Source organism: Dermacentor albipictus, chromosome 1, assembly GCF_038994185.2.
Source record: "Dermacentor albipictus isolate Rhodes 1998 colony chromosome 1, USDA_Dalb.pri_finalv2, whole genome shotgun sequence".
Taxonomy (NCBI): Eukaryota; Metazoa; Arthropoda; class Arachnida; order Ixodida; family Ixodidae; genus Dermacentor; species Dermacentor albipictus.
In genome coordinates, this window is record NC_091821.1 from 241,291,154 (window position 1) to 241,313,760 (window position 22,607).

General features: G+C 45.8%; 1 protein-coding gene across 2 annotated transcripts in view; it reads left to right on the plus strand.

Moving 5' to 3' along the window:
• Window positions 1-22,607, plus strand: part of LOC135901591 (uncharacterized) — a 53,906-nt gene that overhangs the window by 10,010 nt on the left and 21,289 nt on the right. For both annotated transcript variants that reach the window (XM_065431418.1, XM_065431417.2), the window contains exons 4-8: window positions 3,806-4,036; window positions 6,236-6,484; window positions 8,526-8,636; window positions 12,614-12,727; window positions 16,115-16,188. In XM_065431418.1, the coding sequence (XP_065287490.1) occupies window positions 3,806-4,036; window positions 6,236-6,484; window positions 8,526-8,636; window positions 12,614-12,727; window positions 16,115-16,188 (779 nt within the window). The remainder of the gene's footprint in view (window positions 1-3,805; window positions 4,037-6,235; window positions 6,485-8,525; window positions 8,637-12,613; window positions 12,728-16,114; window positions 16,189-22,607) is intronic.

The window sequence follows — 22,607 nt, forward strand, 5'->3', positions numbered from 1 at the left end:
CCGGCCAGTCTGCACCGACGCGAAGCGTCTCTTCTGTGTTGGTTGTGGCTTGGAGTTGCCTTCACGAATGCCTACTCAGCACTAATTGGAATGGCCGATAGTCCATGTGATGTTTGTGGATGCGAGGAGAACATTGACCACTTATTGTGCCATTGTCCTCAATTTCAAGTACAATGACAATCTTTGTTCAACACATTGAAGAAATTCGATGATCCTCCTTAGAGTGTACACACAGTACTAGAGCACCGTCCCCACCGATCATCGGCTGAGAAGGCAGTGAAGGCACTTCTCAGAACGTCTGGTTTGCGAGAGCGGCTGTAACTCAAGTACTGTCCGTACTTGAGTTATCTACACCTTCTCTTTCTCTTCCCCTTCTCCCTTCCCTCAGCGTAGGGTAGCCAACCGCACTCTTGACTGGATAACATCCCTGCCTTCCTATATTCCTCTCTCTCTCTCTCTCAGTTCACGCGGAAGAGTGCGCGCAGTTATGAAACATACGCCTGGATAATGAACTACATTGCTGACTCAAGCAAACTTGTCCCAGTGCTCTACAATCAATAAATCCGACCCTAGTGACCATGTTTGTTACCAAGAACGCTCTACAAGGAAACCTCCGTCGTGTTGATATCAAGTATTGTCATCCAAATCATCGCCAAAGTATCGCCAGAGAAGCACTCTAGGCAACTGCATTAATGAACAGCCTGAAGGGCGTTTTTCCTTACGGCAGTAGCATGTCTTCATTGCTTATAGTATCGAAAGCACGAGGTCGCGAGTACGATTACCGGCAGTGATAGTCCCATTTTAACAACTATGCGAACGAGCCCACGTAGCGATGTTTCGGTGCACGTTTAAGGAGCGATGTGGCTCTAAAAATGGCCCTTCTCTTTTTAAGAATCAGTTCTAATGTCTTGTAGGATTCTCACACTCGTGCTCTTGGGACAAAGGAACAATACAGTAGTGCAAACAATCGCAAGGGCATTTATTGCACATTTCATAGATCAATGCCTGCTAGCCGAGTTGCTATCCACAAGACATGCCGATGGGCGCGCGACAAATCTAGGAAGTCCGACTCACCGCGACCGGATAGCGAGCGAATATGTTCGCACCATGCTGGATCCCAACGCCTAGTCGTTCGCGCGTACTGTCACGCGAACGGTGGCGCGTTCGGAGGAGGCCACGCGAGACGGTCTCGCAGAAGCATGGATCGGCGCACGCGCGGGACGTCCGCGGCGCTCGCCGATCAGCAACCCAAGAGGAAGCGCCTTGTCCTTTCGGCGCCCAAGTAACCCTGCCGTGAGGCGGCGTTAGCAGCGCAACACTCGCGCCATCTCTCGTACTGCGCTTCAACAACACCGACCGCCGAGGGCCCCAGGCCACGCGGCGAAGCCGGATTACAGGAGAAGGGAGCTATACGGGGAAAACAACATATCAGGGGACGCGTGAGAGTCGCGCATCCCCACATCCTTGACTGCAAAATTACGCTTCACATTGTTATCATGAGTAAAAAAAACCAAGGAGTTTCTCCAATTAGAAGACTACGAAAAATGATCCTAATCGAGGCATGATAGCTGTAGGGACTTCATTTTTCCATTCGTGCTCTAGTGAAGAGGTTCCCTCTCACATGTTTTGCCAAGATAGTCAGCTTCCCTGGTGTGACAACCAGCAAGCGCCGGTTGAGTCGGCATCCGCTCGTTATCCACTTTTCAGCAGTCATCACGCGAAGGCTGTGCTTTCTGCACATGAAAGGCTGGCAAGCGAAAAGCTGTCGTTTCCCTGTATTCACGACAAATCCCAATGTGCGGATGAGCCTCCTAACAGCAAGATTTGGTTACTGCGCCCCAAAACATAATTTGTTTCGCGCACGGTGGTGGAGCTGACCACTTCTGTGGCCATACCGTGATTAAACAAATGCTTTGAGGAGCATCTACCGGACTTGGGCGTCCTTCAAAACGGGAGTTGGTCGCTCTGACCAACCATGGAGACTATAGAAGACCAGAGGAGAAAATACGACTTATCTCTGGAACACAGACAGATAAAGCTAACTATCTTAATTGCACTGCAACATTGTAGTGAAATCCCCGCTAGAGGAGGAAGCTCTCAAGCGTTCCGAGGGTGCCATCTACGCAGTATGAGAATTTGAAAAATTTACACTTCTACAAAAATTACTCTAGATTATGGCAGAATTTCATGCGAACTGATCATCTGCAATTGCAAAAATAATGTTTATAAACTTCCATCGTCGCTTCACTTTTGTTTTTCAATTTTGAGGTGTTTTCATTATTTCTGAACGAACCTTCTTGTATCTAATTTAATTCTATCTCGGCCAAATTTTGCATGAACATGCGCAAGAATTTAAATGTAAGCATCTAGACATTATTGTAAATTGGAGCAATTTTGGTCATGTGAATTTTATGAAACCAATAATCAGCGTTCTCGATAACTATGGTCGAATATTTTTTTCTCCGAGTATCTAAGATAAAAATATAATTTGACTTTTGCAATTATTGGTGCATAAGGAGCAATGCAGGCTATTTTACAACCGTCTTGGGCATGGTATGAAGCCCTAACCTCGAACAAGATACCCTACTTTCCCTACTTCCAGGGTCAGAGTAAAGTATCCAGGTAAGATATTCGAACTAAAATCATATTCGAAAGTAGAAAAACTAGATATTGTGAATAAATTCTATCCAATTAGCCTTATTAATAACGAAATGGATCTCTGAGGCGAACCTCCCCCTAAGCACCTCAGGTTGTACAAACCAACTCGGAGCCCCATACTACGGTGCTTATCACAATCCCAAGTATGCGTCTTTATCACGGCAATCTTTTTCAGTGTGTCAAATTTAACATTTACAGTTAAAACAAATCACCGCCCAAGCACTCCGTAGAGGTGGTTAACCAACGTGCAGCCCCGGTGTTTATCACTGGGTTAATCCCGACGGTTCATTAAACGACAGCTTGGATGGCTGCCGGATCCTCGGTAGGCAGTTGCTGCTTGCGCTCGGCTGCACGAGTCTGTTCAAGTTTCCGGGCTGCAGCATCGGCACAGCGTTGTCGCTCCCGGTCCTGCTCACGGCGTTGTTGATCGAAAGCTACCTGCTCCTCAGGAATACGTATGACGCGTGGCCTACCCATTTCGGAGCCGGAGAGAAGCTGCTGCGCGCGCACTCGGCTGCGACGGAGAGAAGCGACTTCACTACTGGCGCAGCTAGTTCAACGCCACCTAGATAGTTCAAGGCTTTTTCACTCCGATCCATGACGTCATGTTACCTGGCCCGACTGCCATAGAAACTAATGGAGTTCCTCCCAAATAGGCAACAGTGAGTTTGACGTCACCGCTTTTATCACGCCAGCCTTGTCAATTAAAATTTCGGGCCAGGTAGCGTAATGTCGTAGATCGGAGTAAACAGGCCTTGTGCTACCTGAGTCGCATTGGCTAATCGCGCGTCTTTTTTTTTTTCGCGCATGGGGTTGCGCCAGAAAAGTTTTCGGCGCACAGGCGACCGGCAGACAGACGAATCGGCTAGCCATATACAGCTTCGCTGTAAAACCATACTGGTTTCACAGTGATTTTTCCCCGTGTGTGTGTGTGTGTGTGTGTGTGTGTGTGTCCGTATAATTTACTGCCGGGCACAATGTTCTACTTGTAATCAATTTTGTGAAATACCAGCCTGAAATTCAGCATAAGTGGTGTACTATAATAATGAGTGCTGAAAGCATATTACTCTCTGCACATAACCGAGAAGTCAGATTTTGCTACTGATGATTTTACTCAACGTTTTTTTTTTCTCTTTTGTCCTCACAGGCTGTTACGACGGAGAACGACAGTTCCGAAATGTTGGTTACCTGCAAGGTCACAGAGTGTGAAGGCGTTGGTTGCGTGGACAAGGACACCGTCATGTTCCGTTGTCCGATTTGCAACCACTATACATGCGTGCAATGCTCGGCTGTCCACGAATCTATGACCTGCGCACAATACCAGAGGAACAAGGACAACGTGTCAGTGCCCGTATACAAGCCTCCTGCATCGCCCGAGGTCAGAAACGGTATTTCAGCGTTCTTTGGACATCTAAGGATATGAAATGTTTATGCGCAGTGGTACTGGATAATTTCTTTGCAGTAAAATAGTTGCTATGTAGGGAATGGCGTTTAGAGGGTCGAACATATGCTGCCTTCTAATCGATCAGTCTCTTCAAAGGGGCATCAGAAATAAATATTTAGTTAGGCCTTGCGGAATACGAGATAGGCGAGCCTTATATTGTGATCGAATAGTACGTAAGCCAGAAAAGACGCAAAGGACGGAGTGCTGGTTGCGATGACACATTAAATTTCTGCTCTGCAGTGGAATGCTAACACTCACCTGCGTTCATATTTCTTTGAGCCTCAAAGCCACGCTTTCATATAGTTTTATTGAACAGGTGAACACCCACATGCGCTGCGATGCAATAAGGTGATGTCTGTCGTTTCTTTTAACGAGTTAATAGGTTCGCGCAACCTGCCATAAACACCTTCCAGTTTGCCCTGCATAGCTTTGTCAACAGGCCAGGGGAATCTCAAAAATACGGCAGGAGTCTGGAAGGCAGGAACATCTGCAGCGTGTACTTGCTCCAAGCGACGGCAAGCATTACCTCGGTTCTGTCCAGCTACGTGGCACTTGCATATTTTACAGCGAAGCTGTATATGGCTAGGGTTCCATGCGTTCTTGTTCTCCGTGAACAAAAACCATCATTAGTGGCTCATACCCGCGTAAGCATTCATGCTCCCGTATGCAAGCAAAAAATGCAATGGCGCATAGCCCCGTAAGGCCGAGGCTACAAGCACTCAGCAAAGTGGAGCAAACAGTGCTTAAATTCTTTCTAATCACGCATACAACATACAGAACAGCCTGTCGAAAACTGCCGTCATCAATGACTCATACCCCCGTGAGCAATGACTTATACCGCCGTGGCTCATATCCCCGTAAACAAGCAAAAAATGCAATGATTCATAGTGTTGTAATGTTCACGGCTACTCACTTTGCGTGAATTAGCTGCGATGACACTACCCCTGTTGTCATTGCCCTTGATTTCAATGTGGATCTGTCGGTACCGAAAAGGGAGCGGTTTACGCGTTCCGTGTTGCAGACATATCCCTTGCGATGATACACCGATCCGGCTCAACCGACCGCCCAGTGGCATAGGTGCATCGATTTCACATTATCAAAGAACGTGATTGCAGTTGCGAGTGAAATGACCACGGATCAAGACACTAAACGTGTGCGCGTACCAATTTCGTCACGATGACCACCCGTCAAGACAATAAATGACTGCGTACCTTCGTTCCAAATTATGTGTCACCTCCGTGTCGTGCGCTAAACAGCTTCGCTGGTCAACCACCTTCAGAGTGGAATGCCTCATGATTTATTTAAGTTTTGGTAGAAGCCACTTGGGGCACCAGGTGTATCTCGGCACTTCGCGTCCGTTTGAAGTTTTTTGCACCTTGTATCTCACCACGCTCCTTTCTTTAACCATTGTCACCTTTACTTTTGCTTGTTTTCTTTTTGGTTATTTACTTGTTTACATGTGTTTGTTATCCTTACCTCTTTTTCTTTCTTTTTTTTCCTTTTTTGCTTTGTTCACAATTGTCTTCAGCTTGCCCGCGTGATGCAGTTTGGGATGCAGTTTGTGATGCAGTTGCCGGTCGGCAGCATCTCTTGCCTCATTTCATACCCAATAACTCGCAGCATTTTTACTTTGACTATATTGCTTGCTTCCCGCCTTTTTTCTGCCCATATTTCTGTTCCTTCGAATAAGCCACCAATTCATAGTCAGCGTCCGTGTTGTCTTCCGTAAGCCCTGTTTGTCTGTGCCGGTCACTATGTCGATTACGCGTATTGTTAAATTCTTAAGCGAACGTGAACTCGTGGACCAGAGTGGTTGCGCACTTTTCTGATTGCTGGCACTGCGTCCGACTGTAGCGAACAAAACCATCATCACCATCACCACCACTCGTTATTCCTGGGCACGTTAAGAAGCCCGGAGGGCTCGAAATTGATCCATCTCTTCCACTAGGACGTCTTTCGTAGTCAGTCGTAGCGAGAGCGTGGTTCACGCGGCCAGAGCATGAATAAGTGGACGAGAAACAAGCGAAGGGCCAGGAACAAACGTTTTTACCTGTCCCCTTGCACGATTTATTTGATGCCCATTTCGTTACGTTTTGAACGCTGCGCGCTCAGAGCCTTTGCACTGTGCCCCAGGAAGAAGACGAGGATTTCGACGCCCAAGAGGAACAGCCCGAAGCCAACGGGGATGCGGAAGGGATGATCGTGGAGTGTCGTCACGAAGGGTGCGCGGGTTACGCATACGTAGTCAAGACGGCTACTACGGCTCAGTGCGAGCTGTGCAAGCACTGGACTTGCGTGGCATGCAAAGTCTGTCACGAATCGCAGACTTGTGCTCAGTACAAGGGCATCGACGTTCCAATGGAAACCGTCGCACAACCACCGGTACGAACTGGTAATTATAGAGTTCGGAGAGAGTTTTGATTCTAAAGACAAAAACTGCGAGAAACAGAACTTAAATAAATGACGCAAGCTTGTCGGTGTTTTATTATCTTGACTATTCAAGAAATATTATTTTGTCTTTCCTAAAAATGCGCCTTGGGCCGTATTCCGTATAAGTATCCATATTACTGTCCATTATTCTTATATCCGTCGCGCAAAGTGGCCGAGTATGGTGATAACTGTGGTCCCCAAGCTAATGACGAAGGTGAAAAGGTGAAAAGCACGTATACCTGAAAAAGATAGCTAAAAGATACGGCCTCTGGTTACGGCAATATGTCTCCGAAGCGTTATGAAGTTCAACGATCTTAAGGACTATGTCGCGGCATAGCATCAGGTGTGGCAAAAATTTCGTTCCAAAGGCGAAGTACTGACAGCGATAGCAAGCTTTAGCGTTGCGCTTGAACTCTTCGGATAGTGTTCCAGCTACACGAGGATGCGAGATGTTGACGCAGCACGCAAGGCAACTAAGTTGCCTTGCGTCAACGTCTCGCATCCTCGTGTAGCTGGAACGCGCAAGGCAACTGCCGCTGGGCAAAAGGAACAGCGCACCGGCCGCGGACAGGCGTCTCACAACGCTGGTGCGATAGAGGGCGTCGCCAGTTGCGCTGCAAGCCTCGAGTGGGCACAAGATGAGACTGACCACCGGCGTTAGTCGGCGTCCGGTGAAATATTCGTGTTAGCTTGACGTTTACTATTCGTTTCGCTCAGTGCGGTGCATACACGCAGCAGCTCGGCAGGAACGCAACCCGTGCTTACAGTGCGCGCGGCGCTTGTGCCGGCAGCGGGAGACGGAACGCTGTCCTGGCGGAGCCGCCGCGCTGATTGAGCGTTCACAGTGCGCCCACGTCGTTTTCGAAGCCAAGCGCATTCCGCGCCTCTGGAGACCCCCTTATACCCTACGCGCGCTAGCAGCGCGTCCGCCGTCGATAGCGGGACAGTGCTACTACTGCGGCGCCGACGGCGATAATGCGCCTCGAGCGTCCGTGCAATAAAACGACTCTTATTTGGTCGATATTTTACGGAATCTCTTAATTGTTGGCAATGTAGTTAATTCACCTCATTGGAAGCGTAAGCAATAAATGTGCGGGTTCCCCGTTTTACACCGCTTGATGCTTCTCAGCGTGAAGAGGTGTCGCACTGACACACCTTAGCGAAGATTGATATTGTAATGCTTAAGTGTGTCGAAACAGTGCTGGATGGCGTAGTCACTGAAACTACGGAAGAAAAAAATGTTCGTGTTAATCCACTCCACTTTTAGTTCTCGCATGTTAAACTTAGAAGTCGTTCCTTTTCTAATTATGAAGCGTTACTTTTCTGTCTCAACGAGTTTCTGGATCAAGCAGAACTCTCAATGTATATCTATTTGGAAGAGGACTTTTGAAAACAGTCGAAGGCTTGTCTTCGATTAGGTGCAGCAAATACTGGTCTTCGTATTTGTGGGCAACCCTGTGTAATCATCTTTCGTAATGTTTCATCGCTCATGGCTGTGCACAGGCGTCCGCGCTTTGCACCGTAGCTGTAGTTTGTTGGTGGTAATCTGAGAGAACGATAAACACGTAGTGACGCCGCGACTGTGAAATGTCACATCGAGCTTACTATGGAGAGTTTACTATATACGTTGCCTACCTTAAGAACGCAGCGTCGGCAATGTTCAGTGAATGAAACTTGAAGAAATTGACTAACGCTTGGTATTACTGAAAAAAATAATTGTGGTGCAATAGAATTAGCAATAATATAAGGACAGAGAAAGTGAACAGACAACAGTACCGAGTAGACCACCATAGTCATACTTTATTTCGTTAGATTTGAAAAGTGACAAGGGCATGTGCTGCTCTAAAGTGCACCCTCAATGTTGCGAGGCAGGATTTCAAGCGTCCAAATACTATCGACAAAGAGGCGCTACCGTGTGTTGGAAGTGTAAAACTGCTCTTCATTTTCCAGCCTGCTATCCCGATATAAGATTTTCTTTATTTCATTTTTCAAGGTGCCCTCGAGCCGCAGGACAGGAAAGCATAAGCAAGAAAATGGCGCTGACAACAGTGGAGGTGGTTTCGTTTCAGCAGCAAGAAGCAAGTTGAGCAGTTGGTTTGGTGGTGTGAGTCCTCACTCCATTTCTTGAAAATTTTGATGAATGGGAAAAAGAAACTAATAAGGGACGTATACTCTATGCGCTGTAATTTCCTTCCCTTTACATGATCGCGCGTTTCGTTTGCATTTTCCCCAGAAGTGATAAGTCTACTTCATACCACAATAATCTGGCACAAGTTGTGGCTGTAAACGCGAACATACGCGCTGTTATACTGTAAAAAACACGTAATGCTTCGATAATGTTCATTTGCTGGCTTTGTCGAATGTCTGCACGATGTCTAAATGTCTGTACAATTTACTGGATAATCGGACACCTTACAACTATAGCATTTTATTTAGTAAACGCAGGTTCTTTATTCACATATCCCCACTATGTCTTCAGGATCCAACAGATCTCGCTCGCGGACAAACGAGATTCACCCAGGATCATGTGCACCCAGCCTGGCATGTGGTCTCGTAGACTCACAAACAAGTAGAACTGTACGTGACTGACTTATTTAAGCTCGTTCATCCACAATAGTTTAGAAGCACTAGGACTTTCTCCGAGTAAAAGCTTCGTCTAACTCGACCCACTCTGACTCACGGGAGGCGCTGAGTGAGTCCACACATGAGTAAGTTCGCCGACCTACGTGATCTAAAGCTGAGGGGTTCGCGTTGTAGGTGTACACGCATTCGGCATAACGCTCATGAAGAAGATAAAAGAAATGCGAGCAGGTTAACGGGACAATAAAGAGAAATACCAAGTCAGTTTAGTCTCGTAATGTATTAACTCTCAAGTTTATTTTCGTTTATTTCGCGGTATTTTTGTTCGTTACTACAAGAGGAAATGGAAGTCAAAGTTCCATTTTCCCGCATTTTTTTTTCCAGAGCTCCAGAACCAATACGTCAGTGTGACGGCACAAATTTCGACATATTTTTTCGTACTTGGACCATTGTGCGACCACTAAATGTTCTCAAAACATTTTAAGTTGTCTTTGGTTCAACTAGAATACAATGGTCCATATTTAACGGTACCATATACACTAGGCCTGATCAGATGCTGTTAAAATCTATGACGTCACGGCGAGCTGATGAGGGAATTTCACGGTGGCGTCGCCACCCATGCGACTTTACGGCTTATCGAGCCTCACCTCATAAGAACGGCTTTCTTTCTGTGAAAGAGTAATGTACTAATACTGTTGAAATGTTTTTCTTTGGTGTCCTTTTAACCAGGGCTGAACCCAGTTGACTACGCTGCACTTATAACAGGCTAAAAGATTAAGAGAAGAAAAGGGCAAGTTATGTGCACTAGGGTTGCCGATGTAATGAAATTTCTCAGCTATGTCTCACAGGCGGTCGCTCAGTCCGGTTGCCTTCAGGAGTGGCAGCAACACTTTTGTAGACTCCTGCAGCTGTGATATGCGAGACCACGGTTCCAAGATCTCGTCCAATGAGTAAGGTCTTCCGTCTAGTTAGAGTGGTGAGGACGGTCAATGTCACAGAAGGTGTTCTACAGTTTTTTCCCCACCACAAAGATTGCATTCGGCGCTATCGCCCATACCAATCACTTCTACACGTTACAGAAAAAAAGTAACCAATTTCAATCACTTCACTTCAAAATGAACTTGAAGTAACCAATTACTGTCCCACGGACGTAATTGACCAATTACTAAAAAGTAATAGATTACATTCGCGTTTCTTTCCTCCCAACTTTTACTTAACATTGCACAGGTACAGTAAATAGAACGACCTCACTTGGATCTTTCAGTGCGTATCCTCTGCAGCCATTCACACATTGTTTATCTTTGCTAACAGCTTTTCAAAATTTTCGTCGGTCATCTTACTGTGTGTGTGTGTGTGTGTGTGTGTGTGTGTACATCATCAGCTGCACTGAAAACTCGATCTGTGCACGCTGGAGAGAATGGTGTTCAACGTGCGAATACCGACCCAGAAAATTAGTGAACAAAGTTGAAGCGTCTTGGCGCTTCTTGGTTGCGTTTGCGAGCAGCCCTCGCCAAGAGCAGAAACTAGCAGGAGCCGTTGTAAGAACACAATGAGTATGTAATACCTCATCTTTTACAACATCACTAACTTCGCGACATTGGACATTCAAAAAAGTCTTTTGAACGAATTTAGCCAGAACGGCTATTCCCCTCAAGCACTGGACAGATAACCTGGCTCCGGAGGGCGCGCGGCACACCCAAGCACCCCGCTGGCCGAAAGCAGAAAACGCCCGGATCGTTAGTTCCGTCCACTTGAGTCCACGCAGAGCAGCACGTGGAGTCACCGTCACAAACGTAGTGTCGTGAAGCGGTGGACGCTTATCGAGCCTTGTGGCGAACATTCATGGGATCTCGGCAAGGTCGGGAACTATTCGATGACATTATAGAAAAAGCGAAGTCTAAACTCGTTGAGCATGCGCGTTCTCACGCGGTGGCACTCATAGAAGCGCGAAGTCATTTCGAGATGCGCAATGTGATATTTTAGTATACAAGCCGCGCAACCTGCATGCGAAACTTACCCGTATGAACATGCGCGGTGACGATGTTGCTGCGTGGCACTCGTTCTTCTGTAGTCCCCATCATATTCAAGCGCTCAAAGCTGCGTCACGCCTGTTGCAGATTGTGTCGTCAATAAAGCAGCTGGTTACATGCAGTTTGTTACTGAAAAAGTCACTGAAATAAAGTGAGTGTAGCCGAGTAGAATGTAATTGATCAATTGCAAAACTTCCAAAAATGTAATTGATCACAAGTAATTGCGTATGTGTAATTTGTTACGTACAAGTTTGATGCTTTGGTGAATGCAACGCCCAGGTGTAAGCGAAAAAATGAGGGTAATGCTTCAGTTCGGGGAAGACTACGCAACAGGCATAGTTGCGTAGAAGGGTCCAGTGGATGCAAACGATGAGTAATGTCAAGTAGCTCCTGTACTGTCAAATCATGTGCGAACTTGCTTAAGCGCTGGGCTGCGTCAGTTCACGATAAAGGATAGCAACAGTGGCATGTGCTTTTCGAGCAGCAGCATCGGCCAGGCCGTTGCCGGAGATACCGCGATGTCTAGGCAGCCACCAAAACGCAGTTGTCCTTTCGCGATCACATGGTGGTGCGTTTCTCGCATCTCCTGCATGAGTTCACAGGATCCTGGACGTACAGGTGACAAAACAATGTAGGGCTGCCTTTGAGTCGCACAACATTGCCCACCGATTAGCACGCTGATTAATATTGTTAGCTTGCTGGCTAGTATAATCCACGGCTCCTCGGGAGGCAGACAAGCTCCGAACCCGTCAATGTCGTGACGTGAGAAGTCCTGTATTCGATGTTGATTGATGTGGACGGGATAATCACTGCGCTGGTGGAGCTGGTATAACTGAAAGAAGTGTCGGTGCATATATGGAGTCAAGGTAGGAAGCACGCAAACAATCCAGAGTTGCTTCCTTCAAGGCAAAGGCAGGCAGACCAACCTCCTTTCGTATGCCTAGGTCGCGAAGGCTCATGATTCGCCAAAGACTACCGTTGGTTCCTCTCAGTTATTAGAAAACCGGAGAAAGGCGCAGCGTGCATGCCCAACGATCGAATAACGTCGTTTGTCTGCTGAAAGCCACCACATGTCGGCGACGAAGCTTTGCTGTTAATCCGAGGTAACATCACTGCAGTTCCGGCAGAGAAACTTCTCATGTGACAACAGTCACTATAGGCAGTCACTCATATTAGTGGTATCCCTCTGCCCCTTTCTTTCAAAAGGAGAAAGTAAAGTTTCCGCCAGCGTATTAGTGGGCTTCTTCGCAGGGAGCTCTGTCACGTTCCCGTTCGGCTCCAGGTTCGCCTAAAGCATGACGTCACTCACGACTCGTGGCCAAGGCTGTGCACCATGTCGTACTTTGCCAACAACCGTGTTCAAGGCATGCGAGTTATGATTTAATGTTTCATCGCTCCATATCACCATCAGTGCTTTGCCACCTGCGATACCTGCCGCATTCTGTAACTCTGCGTGCTTTTGACTCTGCAGAAAGGCGCCGACGCACAGAGCGAGCCAGGGGGCGCGGAAGCTGCGTGGGACGATTGTTCCATGAATTACAGAGCTGCGGAATCTCCACTTTACAGAGACCGCAAAAAAGTGCAGGTGAGTCTCAACTTCTCTTTATGAGCGGTATCATTTAGTTTGTTTCCTTTTCGAGAATCTAGATGGGCTACAGTGTCAGACAAAGGTACACCCTTTGAAGTGTAAATCTGCCACACAACAATAATCGTCATTTGCCTTGCTTGAGTTTCCTTTCTTGAAAACGCCGCGCCCGCTACTTTCCTGTCAGGAATGCTGCAGTGCTGATAACGCGCATGCCGTTCGTTACTGGGAAGTACCAGGCTCGCCGCGTTAAACAAAGGAAATGCGGACGAGACAGATTACTATTATTGTTGTGTGGCAAAAGTGTAATTTTGCTTAAGAGTGTAGAATTGTAAGGACCTTTTAAGACTCTGCAGCCACCTGGTCATTGCGTAAGCTGCGATCGTCACGCAACACATGCAATCAATGGAAACCAACACCGATAGCTTGTTACTTTCGGGCGGTTGCCGAGTCGGGCAATAGGCGGAGTTATTTCAAGTCACTTTGGGACCGCCGATGCAGCAGGGAGCGGGTGCGCGATCACGTGGCACTCTTCGTTTTTATCCCGCTTCGAGTAAAGCGCGGAAACAATAATTACGCAATGCATGGCGTTTTGAAAAAGACTGCGGGGATGTTGTTTTAGGACGCAATAAATGCTTACGACCGGAAGTCGCGCCCTTAAGTTAAAACAATCATAACTTGTTTAAATCTTTTCTCGTTTTCTGCGTAATTCAGGAATGATCTCAGTAGCTGAAGGTAACTGATTAGCTGGAACACCCTGCCTAATCGAGAAATTTTTCATATGCACTTTGCAGTTTCCTTTTCGTGCGCTGAGACGAATTAGTAACGTCTAACGTCATTGTTCTGGCTTATACGTGTCGCAACCAACATGCACCAAGCATTTCTTAAAAAAAAAGAGAGACGGATCATTTTGCGCCAATAAAACCAAGTACATATTCTTCACGGCCGAGTTGGGCACCCAATGAGTCTGTTGACAATCGAATACTTATTTATAATTGCCTAACTCGTGAAATAAAGTTCTAATTGTCAAGTTCTCAATACAAGCGGAATCATCACGAAAAGCTCGAAAAAATAGCCGTCTTTGACACTCAGACTGAAAAAAAAAAACACGTAAACACACTCCGCCATTACCTCTCGCCAGAAGTGACGCATGACCTTGAACGTACGGGTCCTTGGAATGACCTCCGAGATAAGGCAGTGAACGCGCCACGCTGAAAAATCTCGCAGACGGCGTGCTAGAAGTTACGCCGTTATACGTCATAGCGACGACCACCAGGTGCACGCGTCGTCTGCTTAGGGGCTGTTTAAAGGCTGCTAGCAAGGAATTATGCAATTGCGAGTTCTGGGACGTTGCCAATATTGCCGCAGTGTCATATAATACTTATTTATAACAAATGTAACCATAGCGACACGTCCTTGCAGTTGACCTTTAAAGGGTTGTTTGTTGACAATTATGTGTAAGAAACATGGAAGCTGGATGTTTTCAACGTGACGCTATTTCCCGGCTAAAACGGACAAGACGCAAAATTTGCAACAATATAAAGCTGACTACGCACCCACCCTCTCCTGAAAGCAGCGTGCTCCAACAGGCTCACTGCGAGGGAGCTGCCTACGATAGCTGCAGAAGGGTGTTCCAACGCGAGAGATAAGTGTGCACGTAGTGTTCATTCTATGCACACTCGTTCCAAACCAATTCGAAGGTACTACGTACATTGAGCTAGTCATCTTATTCCATCCAGGCTACGCACTGTCAAGGGTGCGACGCGTCAAATAAAGCGGTAGCTCATTCATCCAATTCTCCCCCCCCCCCCGCTTCTTTTTTTCTTGCGAGCAACTCCCAATGAGCCTGTCTGTGGGCGTTGCTTTGTAGCGCGGGTTACGCGGGAACTTTAGTGCTGGTGGGTGCCTATAGTCGCGTGGTATTTTTCATTTCGCAGGCTTTATTTTTTCTGCCGAAAAAAATCGCGACGTAACCAGCACTTTTATGAAAGCATCCCCGTTATTCTCTAAATGTCTAAGTTCATAATTCACACCTTGATAAACAGAACTGTAATTAACAAGTTAGATAACTGGCCATAATTGATTGCCAACAAAAAGAAATGCTGGCGGGAGGTCAAATGGCGGATGGACATTATGTACTTGGTTCTGTTCGCGTAAGATTATCCATATCCACGAAAAGTTCGGTGCATGATAGTTCGAACATTGAGTATGCACCACGATGTTTTCTAGCTCCGTTCAGTATTTACACAGTACGTGGCCGTTTCAATCTGTTTTAAGAGTTTTTTTAGAATATAGCTGTAAATGGTGTAGTATTGCCGTGAATTATTCATTTACATTGTTAATCTACCTTTTGTAGAGTATAGGCAAAGATGAACGTATAGGATGAGATTGTACGCGATGCTCGTGGCCGAATATGAGCGCACCATTTATGTGGATGCACCTTTATATGTGTAGACCGCATTGCACGTAGATCTGCACATTGTGCACAGCTCATGTGTCACAGACATGCGCTAAGATTCGGCATGTCATGGCAAATAAACAAATACTTACATGCATACATACACACAATGCCCAGATGATGCAGATTCCGTGATTCAGCGGTGTACCTAATTTATTTGCAGATTGAAATGTTCCCTGATGACTGACGGGACCAGGCCCGGCACGCCTACTGGATGCGGAATTTGCATCATTTGCAATAAAGGCTTCTTACACAGAGCTTTTGCATGTCTTATTGTACGCGCTAAAATCCTCTTGCCTATTTCTATACCATTAAGCTAGTAAACGCTCACAATCAACGCGCAATAGCTTTGCCAATTACACACATACACACACAAATATTTCACACACGCGTGCATATAAGTTGAGGCAAATATTCAAGAATAAGGTTTCAATTATTTCGCAGTTTCTTTAAGGGAATTGCTTGAACAGACGGCATTTAAGGGGTGAGCTAAAGCTGGCCCTCGACCACGTTGCACGCACACGCTTGCAAGCGCTCAAAATCCACAGGAGTGAGCTTTGCGCAGATATGTAGAACAGATCAGATTTTGTCATGGCAGCCCGAAATAGCTTAAATGCAGTATTCTTAGCGACCATTTCGTATGAACAGGCACTTGTCTGCATACAGTGACTATTAGAAAAACTAAATCTGAAAATTAAGAAAACTGTCAAAAACCGTTAGTGCGTCGGACAAACCTATAAACACGGAAGTGCGAGTCTATATTCTCAAATAGAAACATTTCGTCGCAACGCGTAGTAAATGTAGTGCACAAATACGAGCACCCATGTTTGCTAAATAGCCGCTTTCCAGTCCGATAATTTGCATAATTATTAGCAGTGCGCTGTGAACAAAAAAGGAGCTAACATTCTTCCGTAACTTCCTCATTATAGGAAAATACTTGCGACGTTTGCAACAGTTCCGAGACTGTTCTTGTTGCTGAAGGATGCGAGCACAATTTATGCAGGTAAGCGCCTCTTGAAAAGTGATAGTCACTGGTTTGGATCTACTTTTTGTAAATACATAGAAAGAATGGTGTCTCGTGCAATATTAAGCCAGCTGTTGAAAAGAAAGTTGATTGGGCTCGTTAGGATGAACCTTCAAACTATTGAATGTTGGCGAGCATTTTTTAAGGCTACATGATATGGGCGCGGGGGTGATGGGGTGCACTTGTTGTCGTAGTTTAGTTCTCTACAGGGTCCAGTACCTACTGGAAGACCTACAGCTGTATTCCAGATAGTTCTGACAACGCCCTTGCCTCTCTATGGCACTTGCAACACGTCGAGATGATGCGATTCATTTGAGGCTTGAAAGTTGGGCGTAATACACTCCGTTCAGCGTTAGTTCTATTAAGTGAAGAAAAATGGGAAACACTACGAGTAAATATGGAAGTACTCCAGCAGTTACTTAAAACAGTCGATAGCTTTAGAACACCAGCGCTTCACAACAGTGTCATGGCAAACCACGAGAGATGGATAGCTGTGGCTATGCATTTACGGCAAGTACTGCGGCATACTGTGCGCGAACAGCACAGAGTCGGCCGAGCAGGCGCATGAGGTTCCGCGCGCTATATATATATATATATATATATATATATATATATATATATATATATATATATATATATATATGCATAGCCACAGCTATCCATCTCTCGTGGTTTATATATATATATATATATATAATGTGTGTGTGTGTGTGTGTATACATATGTGTGTGTGTGTATATATATATATGTGTGTGTGTGTGTGTGTGTATACATATGTGTGTGTGTGTGTATATATATGTGTGTGTGTGTGTGTGTGTATATATATATATATATATGTGTGTGTGTGTGTGTGTGTATATATATGTGTGTGTGTGTGTGTGTATATATATATGTGTGTGTGTGTATATATATATATGTGTGTGTGTGTGTGTGTGTATATATATGTGTGTGTGTGTGTATATATACATATATATATATGTGTGTGTGTGTATATATACATATATATATAATGTGTGTGTGTATATACACACACTGCATGCTGCACACCGATGTGAACTTTGTAATCAGGAGTAGGACGGCAGAGTTGGTAGAGAGCTGCTAACACAACGTTGATGAAACTTGGCTTTTGTACCATGCCCAGTAATCTTTCGTATAGCGAATGTCGGCAAGGAGCTCTGTATTTAATTTATTTCACTGTACCCTCAAGACCGAGGTATTACAGAGGGGAGTGGGTAAAAACATAAGTAAATAACAAAACGGCCAAAAGTGGTTAGCTAGTGCAGCAAATTTGATTAGTTGATTGTATCCGGGAGCGACGATGTCTGATATGGCCGAACGAGACGTTGAGTTGTCCTTGATTGCAGCAACTGCGCCGGCAAGGTGGTTCCACTCCTGAGAGAGCCTAGGAATAAATGATTCGTGACACGTTCTGGTGTGGCATTGAATTATTCCAACTTTATGGCTATGATCAATGCGAGTGGGAATGTAGGTAGGAGATGATATAAGATTATCGCGCAGGCAAGAATCGTGGAAATATACTTCGTGAAATAAAGCAAGGTGAAAGCACTTGCGTCGGGCTGAGAGCGGAGCACGTAGCAAGGAGTTTTCCATGGAAGTTACGCTTGGTGTGCGGCTACAATTGCCATAAATGGAACGCGCGGCATTGTTTCAGATTAGTTGAAGTGATTGAATAAGGGTTTCGGGGTTCGGGTCTCACATGGATGACGTGTACTCCATTTTACTCCTAATAAACGCTTCGTATGAGATTGACTTTAGTGATGTCGGAGCAGAAGAACATTTCGGCGAATATATCCTAGCATGCGGTTAGTGTTGTTAATTAACTTATCGATGTGTAACGACCAGGAAAGTGTCGAGGTTATGTGGACGCCTAGGTATTTATAGGAGGTTACGACTTCTGGGGGAGTATCATCGTATATCGGCGGAAGAATATTTCTGCGAGTTACACGCATACATTTGCATTTAGTTACGTTAAGTTGCATTAACCATACCTATCGTCTTGTAGTATAATATCGTCTTGTAGGAATCTTTATCAGATTTGTTTGAGATTTCACGGATGGTCACAGTCATCTGCGAAAAGGTAAATGTTAGAAAAAAACGTCCTTGCGTAAATCGTTAGTGTAAATTAGGAAAAGAGGGCCTGTAACTGATCCTTGGGGCACACCAGAGTCTACTAGTTTAAATGGGGACACATGGTTATTTGACGCAACGTACTGTGACTGATTAAGGAGAAAATGTTCAAGCCATGCAAATGGGTTAGGATCAAGACTTAATTTACCAAGTTTAAACAGAAGCAATGTATGACGCACTTTTTGTCGAAAGCCTCGCCGAAATAAGAGAAAACGCAGTCTGCGAATGAACCTTTGTCAAGCATAAAATGAAGTCTGAGTAAACTAAAGACTCGGTGGGGGGAGGGGGGGGCGGAGTTACTCAAGACAAGTTTTTTCAGAAACCATGTTGTGCTTTTGTGCAAAATGAATTATTGTCTAATTACTTTGCTAAATGTGAGTACAAAACATGCTCAAGAACATTGGAAGGAAGGCTGCTGAGGGAAATATGGCGGTAGTTGAAGGGTGAATTTCGCTGCCGGACTTGTGAAGTGGGCCACCTTCCCGACCTTCCAATCTGCAGGGAGCTGACGGGTGTCTAAAAATTGCTGAAAAATATTTGAAAGTAGAACAGATGAATAAATACCAGTATTTTCAGATATTTCGCATTAATCAAATCAGCACCAGGACTTGATGACAACTTCAGACCTTTAATTAGATTTTCGACCCCAAGAGGTTCAATGATAACAATCTGTAGCTGGGTAATTGCAACATTCAAGAGTTGGAAGCGCAGGATCAGTACATACAAGGTTGTTACAGAATTAAGGACATGGGCACGTACATCACCGAGTACCGGTGAACCACTGGAATCAATCAGCGTGTTCGAGTTATCTTTAGAGAGATTAATAACACGCCAAAATGTTTTAGGGTCATTCGCAAGCATTGTGGCCAAAATTTGTACTTGGAATGCCTTTTGGCAAGTTTTGTACCCTCTATGTAGGTATTGTTCGCCTCCTTATAAGCATCGCATTTCGAAGCCCGTGTACTTTTAACGCGACAGCGTTACGGAGCTCGTGTCGCAGAAAAGCCGATGTCGTCGGTGTCGGCGTCGTCGGCGTTGGCCGTGAGCGATAAATCCCAGCAGGCACTTCATGAATAAAAAACAACTTGCAAGATGGGCTGGGTGGGAATCGAACCAGGGTCTCCGGAGTGTGAGACGGAGGCGCTACCACTCAGCCACGAGTTCGATGCTTCAAAGCGGTACAAAAGCGTGTCTAGTGAATGCGGTGTTGCCTTAGAAACGAGCAGTTTCTAAGGCTTAGGCGTGCGTCGCTTGCTCAGAAGCACATTTCGTTGCCGCGCCGAACGCGGCGCTGCGCGTCGCTCACCGCGTCCGATGCGGGGCGCGTAGTCGCTGCGCCGTAGCCCACTGTCTCACACCCCTTGGCGGGTCGACGGGAACGCTGTCGCGTTCCACTCTTGAAGGCGAAGCTTAAGCGTCCTCCAATTTTTTATTCGCTATTCGACAGTCATTTTTCTTTTTCGGTTGGAAAGCCTTTTTAACTGGGAGGTTGAAAGAGGGCCTTTTAAAATTTCATAATATTGCACTTGACGAAATAAACTTATCGGTGAGCTCATGTATTCTATTTTTGAACACGATCCATTTCTCATCAGCCGTGCGATCATCAAATTGGCTTAGGAGAGGATCAAAAAGTTAGATAGCTCAATATTAATATCGTCAAAATTTGCCCTATTATAGTGAGCAATTTTTTTTTCAACGACTGGTTTTAATACAGGAGACAATATGTTGTACGACAGACCCAGGTGATCGCTTAAGCCCGGTAAGCATGAAACATTGGTAACTATGTCAGGATGAGAGCATAAGATTAAGTCAAGGAGGTTAGTAGCATTGTCTGAGAAGAGCAGAGACAAAAGAAAGTAGTTACTTTGTGAAGAAAGCGGGTAACAGCGTGGAGGATCGGCAGTCCAGCAGATGTTGGGGAAGTTGAAATCCCCCAATAATATAATTGGGTTTGGAGGATGGCGCAAAGTAAGTGTGTTAAGCACATCGTGCAGCTCAACGGTGAAAGTTGATGAGTAGGAGGGAGGGCGGTAGCGAACATTGATCGTAATTTTAAGGTGACCGATATGAACGCAAGCACACCCAATATCTAGGTTACCGTGAACGAGATGGCACGGCAGGGACGTTGAAATAGCGAGCAGTACGCCTCCGCCTTGTCTAGCAGTGCGATATGGTGCCGACATGTGGTGGAATTGATTACGACGCTTCGTCCTTTTGTTTCATTTAAAGGAGCGAGGTGATATCTGCTTTTCTTATACTTGTGCACTGTTAGCGTAAGTAAGAAACCATTTAATAAGGGATTTTAAATGAACCCCATCCAAAGTGAGGAAATGCGGCGGGAACCCCAACGGAGCACACTTTTACGGGAACGTGGATCCCATCGCTTCCTTCCACTCAACTATAACTCGCCTCACTTCCACATACCGAGTGGCTGACTCGGACCACATTAACCGAAAATCAGATATCTGGCCGCTTACATTGAATCAGCAATTATGAGAGCGACCACCGCGAAAAAGAGTAGAAAGTTGGCCGAGTTAGTACGGTAACATATTCTCGGATTATAGCGCGAGGTGACACACACACACAGTCTAGAAGAAGACAGGATGAGCGCTAACTCCCACCTAAATGTTTATTGAAACTACTGACACCTGTACATGCTTATCTTTATCGGGTGACCACGTTTCACCGCCTAACAAATGTTATGGCACAGCGCAGGACGCACCTGCATGTATCGGAAGTTTCTCGAAAGTTATCGGTGGTTCTGTTTAAAATCCCTAGATCGGCTTTTGCGAAGTATCGACAAGTTCCTCCTCTCCTACCACGCTTTCCCTTGCTGCTCCCGCCGGTCACCATGGTCTTCCTCCGGCGGCGCGGTAGTACGCTCTGTATGCACATGAACGGTATGCATTTGCAGTCACGGCTTTGCTGTGAGAGGCAGTAAAGAAACGCGGCAAATGAGTTAGGTACTGACAAGAAGGGAAACGTGTCAGTAATGCGTTGCAGCTGTTATTTACGTGCTGCTTCGTCGTAGACGGTGCGAGCGGTGAAACTGCGTAGTCGTAGTGCGGCTACCGAGTTCGCGAGGGAATAGTGCATGCGCACATCTTTGTATACGCAGAGTGTTAATGCAGATGTTTCGATCAGTCACTCATACGTAGTACAATTCGGAACTGTGCCTGCAGCTTTGGATATGAAGTGTGTTATTGCCACAGTTTGTGTGCGCAGCTTGTGTGCGCAAAACCTAAGATAGCAACTGCCGCGGCCGGCAGCGTCTTTTCCTTTCGTTTTGTACTGTAATAAAACCACTCCCGCATCTCCTGCATGTTGCTGTTCAAATATTCAGCAATAGCTCAACTAAGCGATTTTAAGTAGGATGTCGCACTGCGCGGTTACGCGTCATTCGCGCTCAGGAGCGAACCCACGATCGCAAAGCCAAATTTGCCATTCATAGCCGCATCTGGTTAGCGTTAGTCAGACTGATGCTGGGCTTTCGAAACGTGCACTGCGCCGGCAGTTGTGCTGTGGTGCCCCATGTACGCCCGTGAGCAAAAGCACACGTACCAGGGATTGCGCGATAAATCTGATTTTCGCCTCTGTACGTGAATGCAACTTGACATGAAAGACTGCAGTTCAATCTTGGCATTACGAATGTTATAGTGCACTCGTCAGTTTCCGTTTATGCGTGTTAATTACGAAAAAATTCTGTTTTTTCGGCGACCGTATGGTCCGTATACTTTTGCTCACGGGTGTACGTAGGTTGTCACATGGTTTACGGAACGTGGCCAGTAGATACGGCGTCAATACGGTTTTCTCGGCCCCCCACAAATTGTCTATGATGTGACCTATGATAAATAGGAAACTTGAGCGGAGGGGGGGGGGGGGGTGACAAAAGAAGAAAAAATGATTGCGGCGTTAGGCATGTGTCCCCTTTAGTGCTTTGTAACACAGGTATAGTTTATCAGGTTCCACTCAAGTGTCAGAAAGCTTACATTGGACAGAGCGACAGGTGTATCAATATCAGACTAAAAGAACACAATCACTTAACAACCCTAATACTTCACATCTAGTTTGTTTAAATTGCGGTTGTAAACCTTTGTTGGAAGACACAAAAGTCCTTTCAAGACACACATGCCAAACCACGCGGGAAATAATTGAAGCATTTCGCATTAAAAGATAATGAGAGACTTGTGTTAGCCACGCGTCAATATCTCTGTTAGAAAGCGAATTTCAATATCTTCTCAGCACGTGTG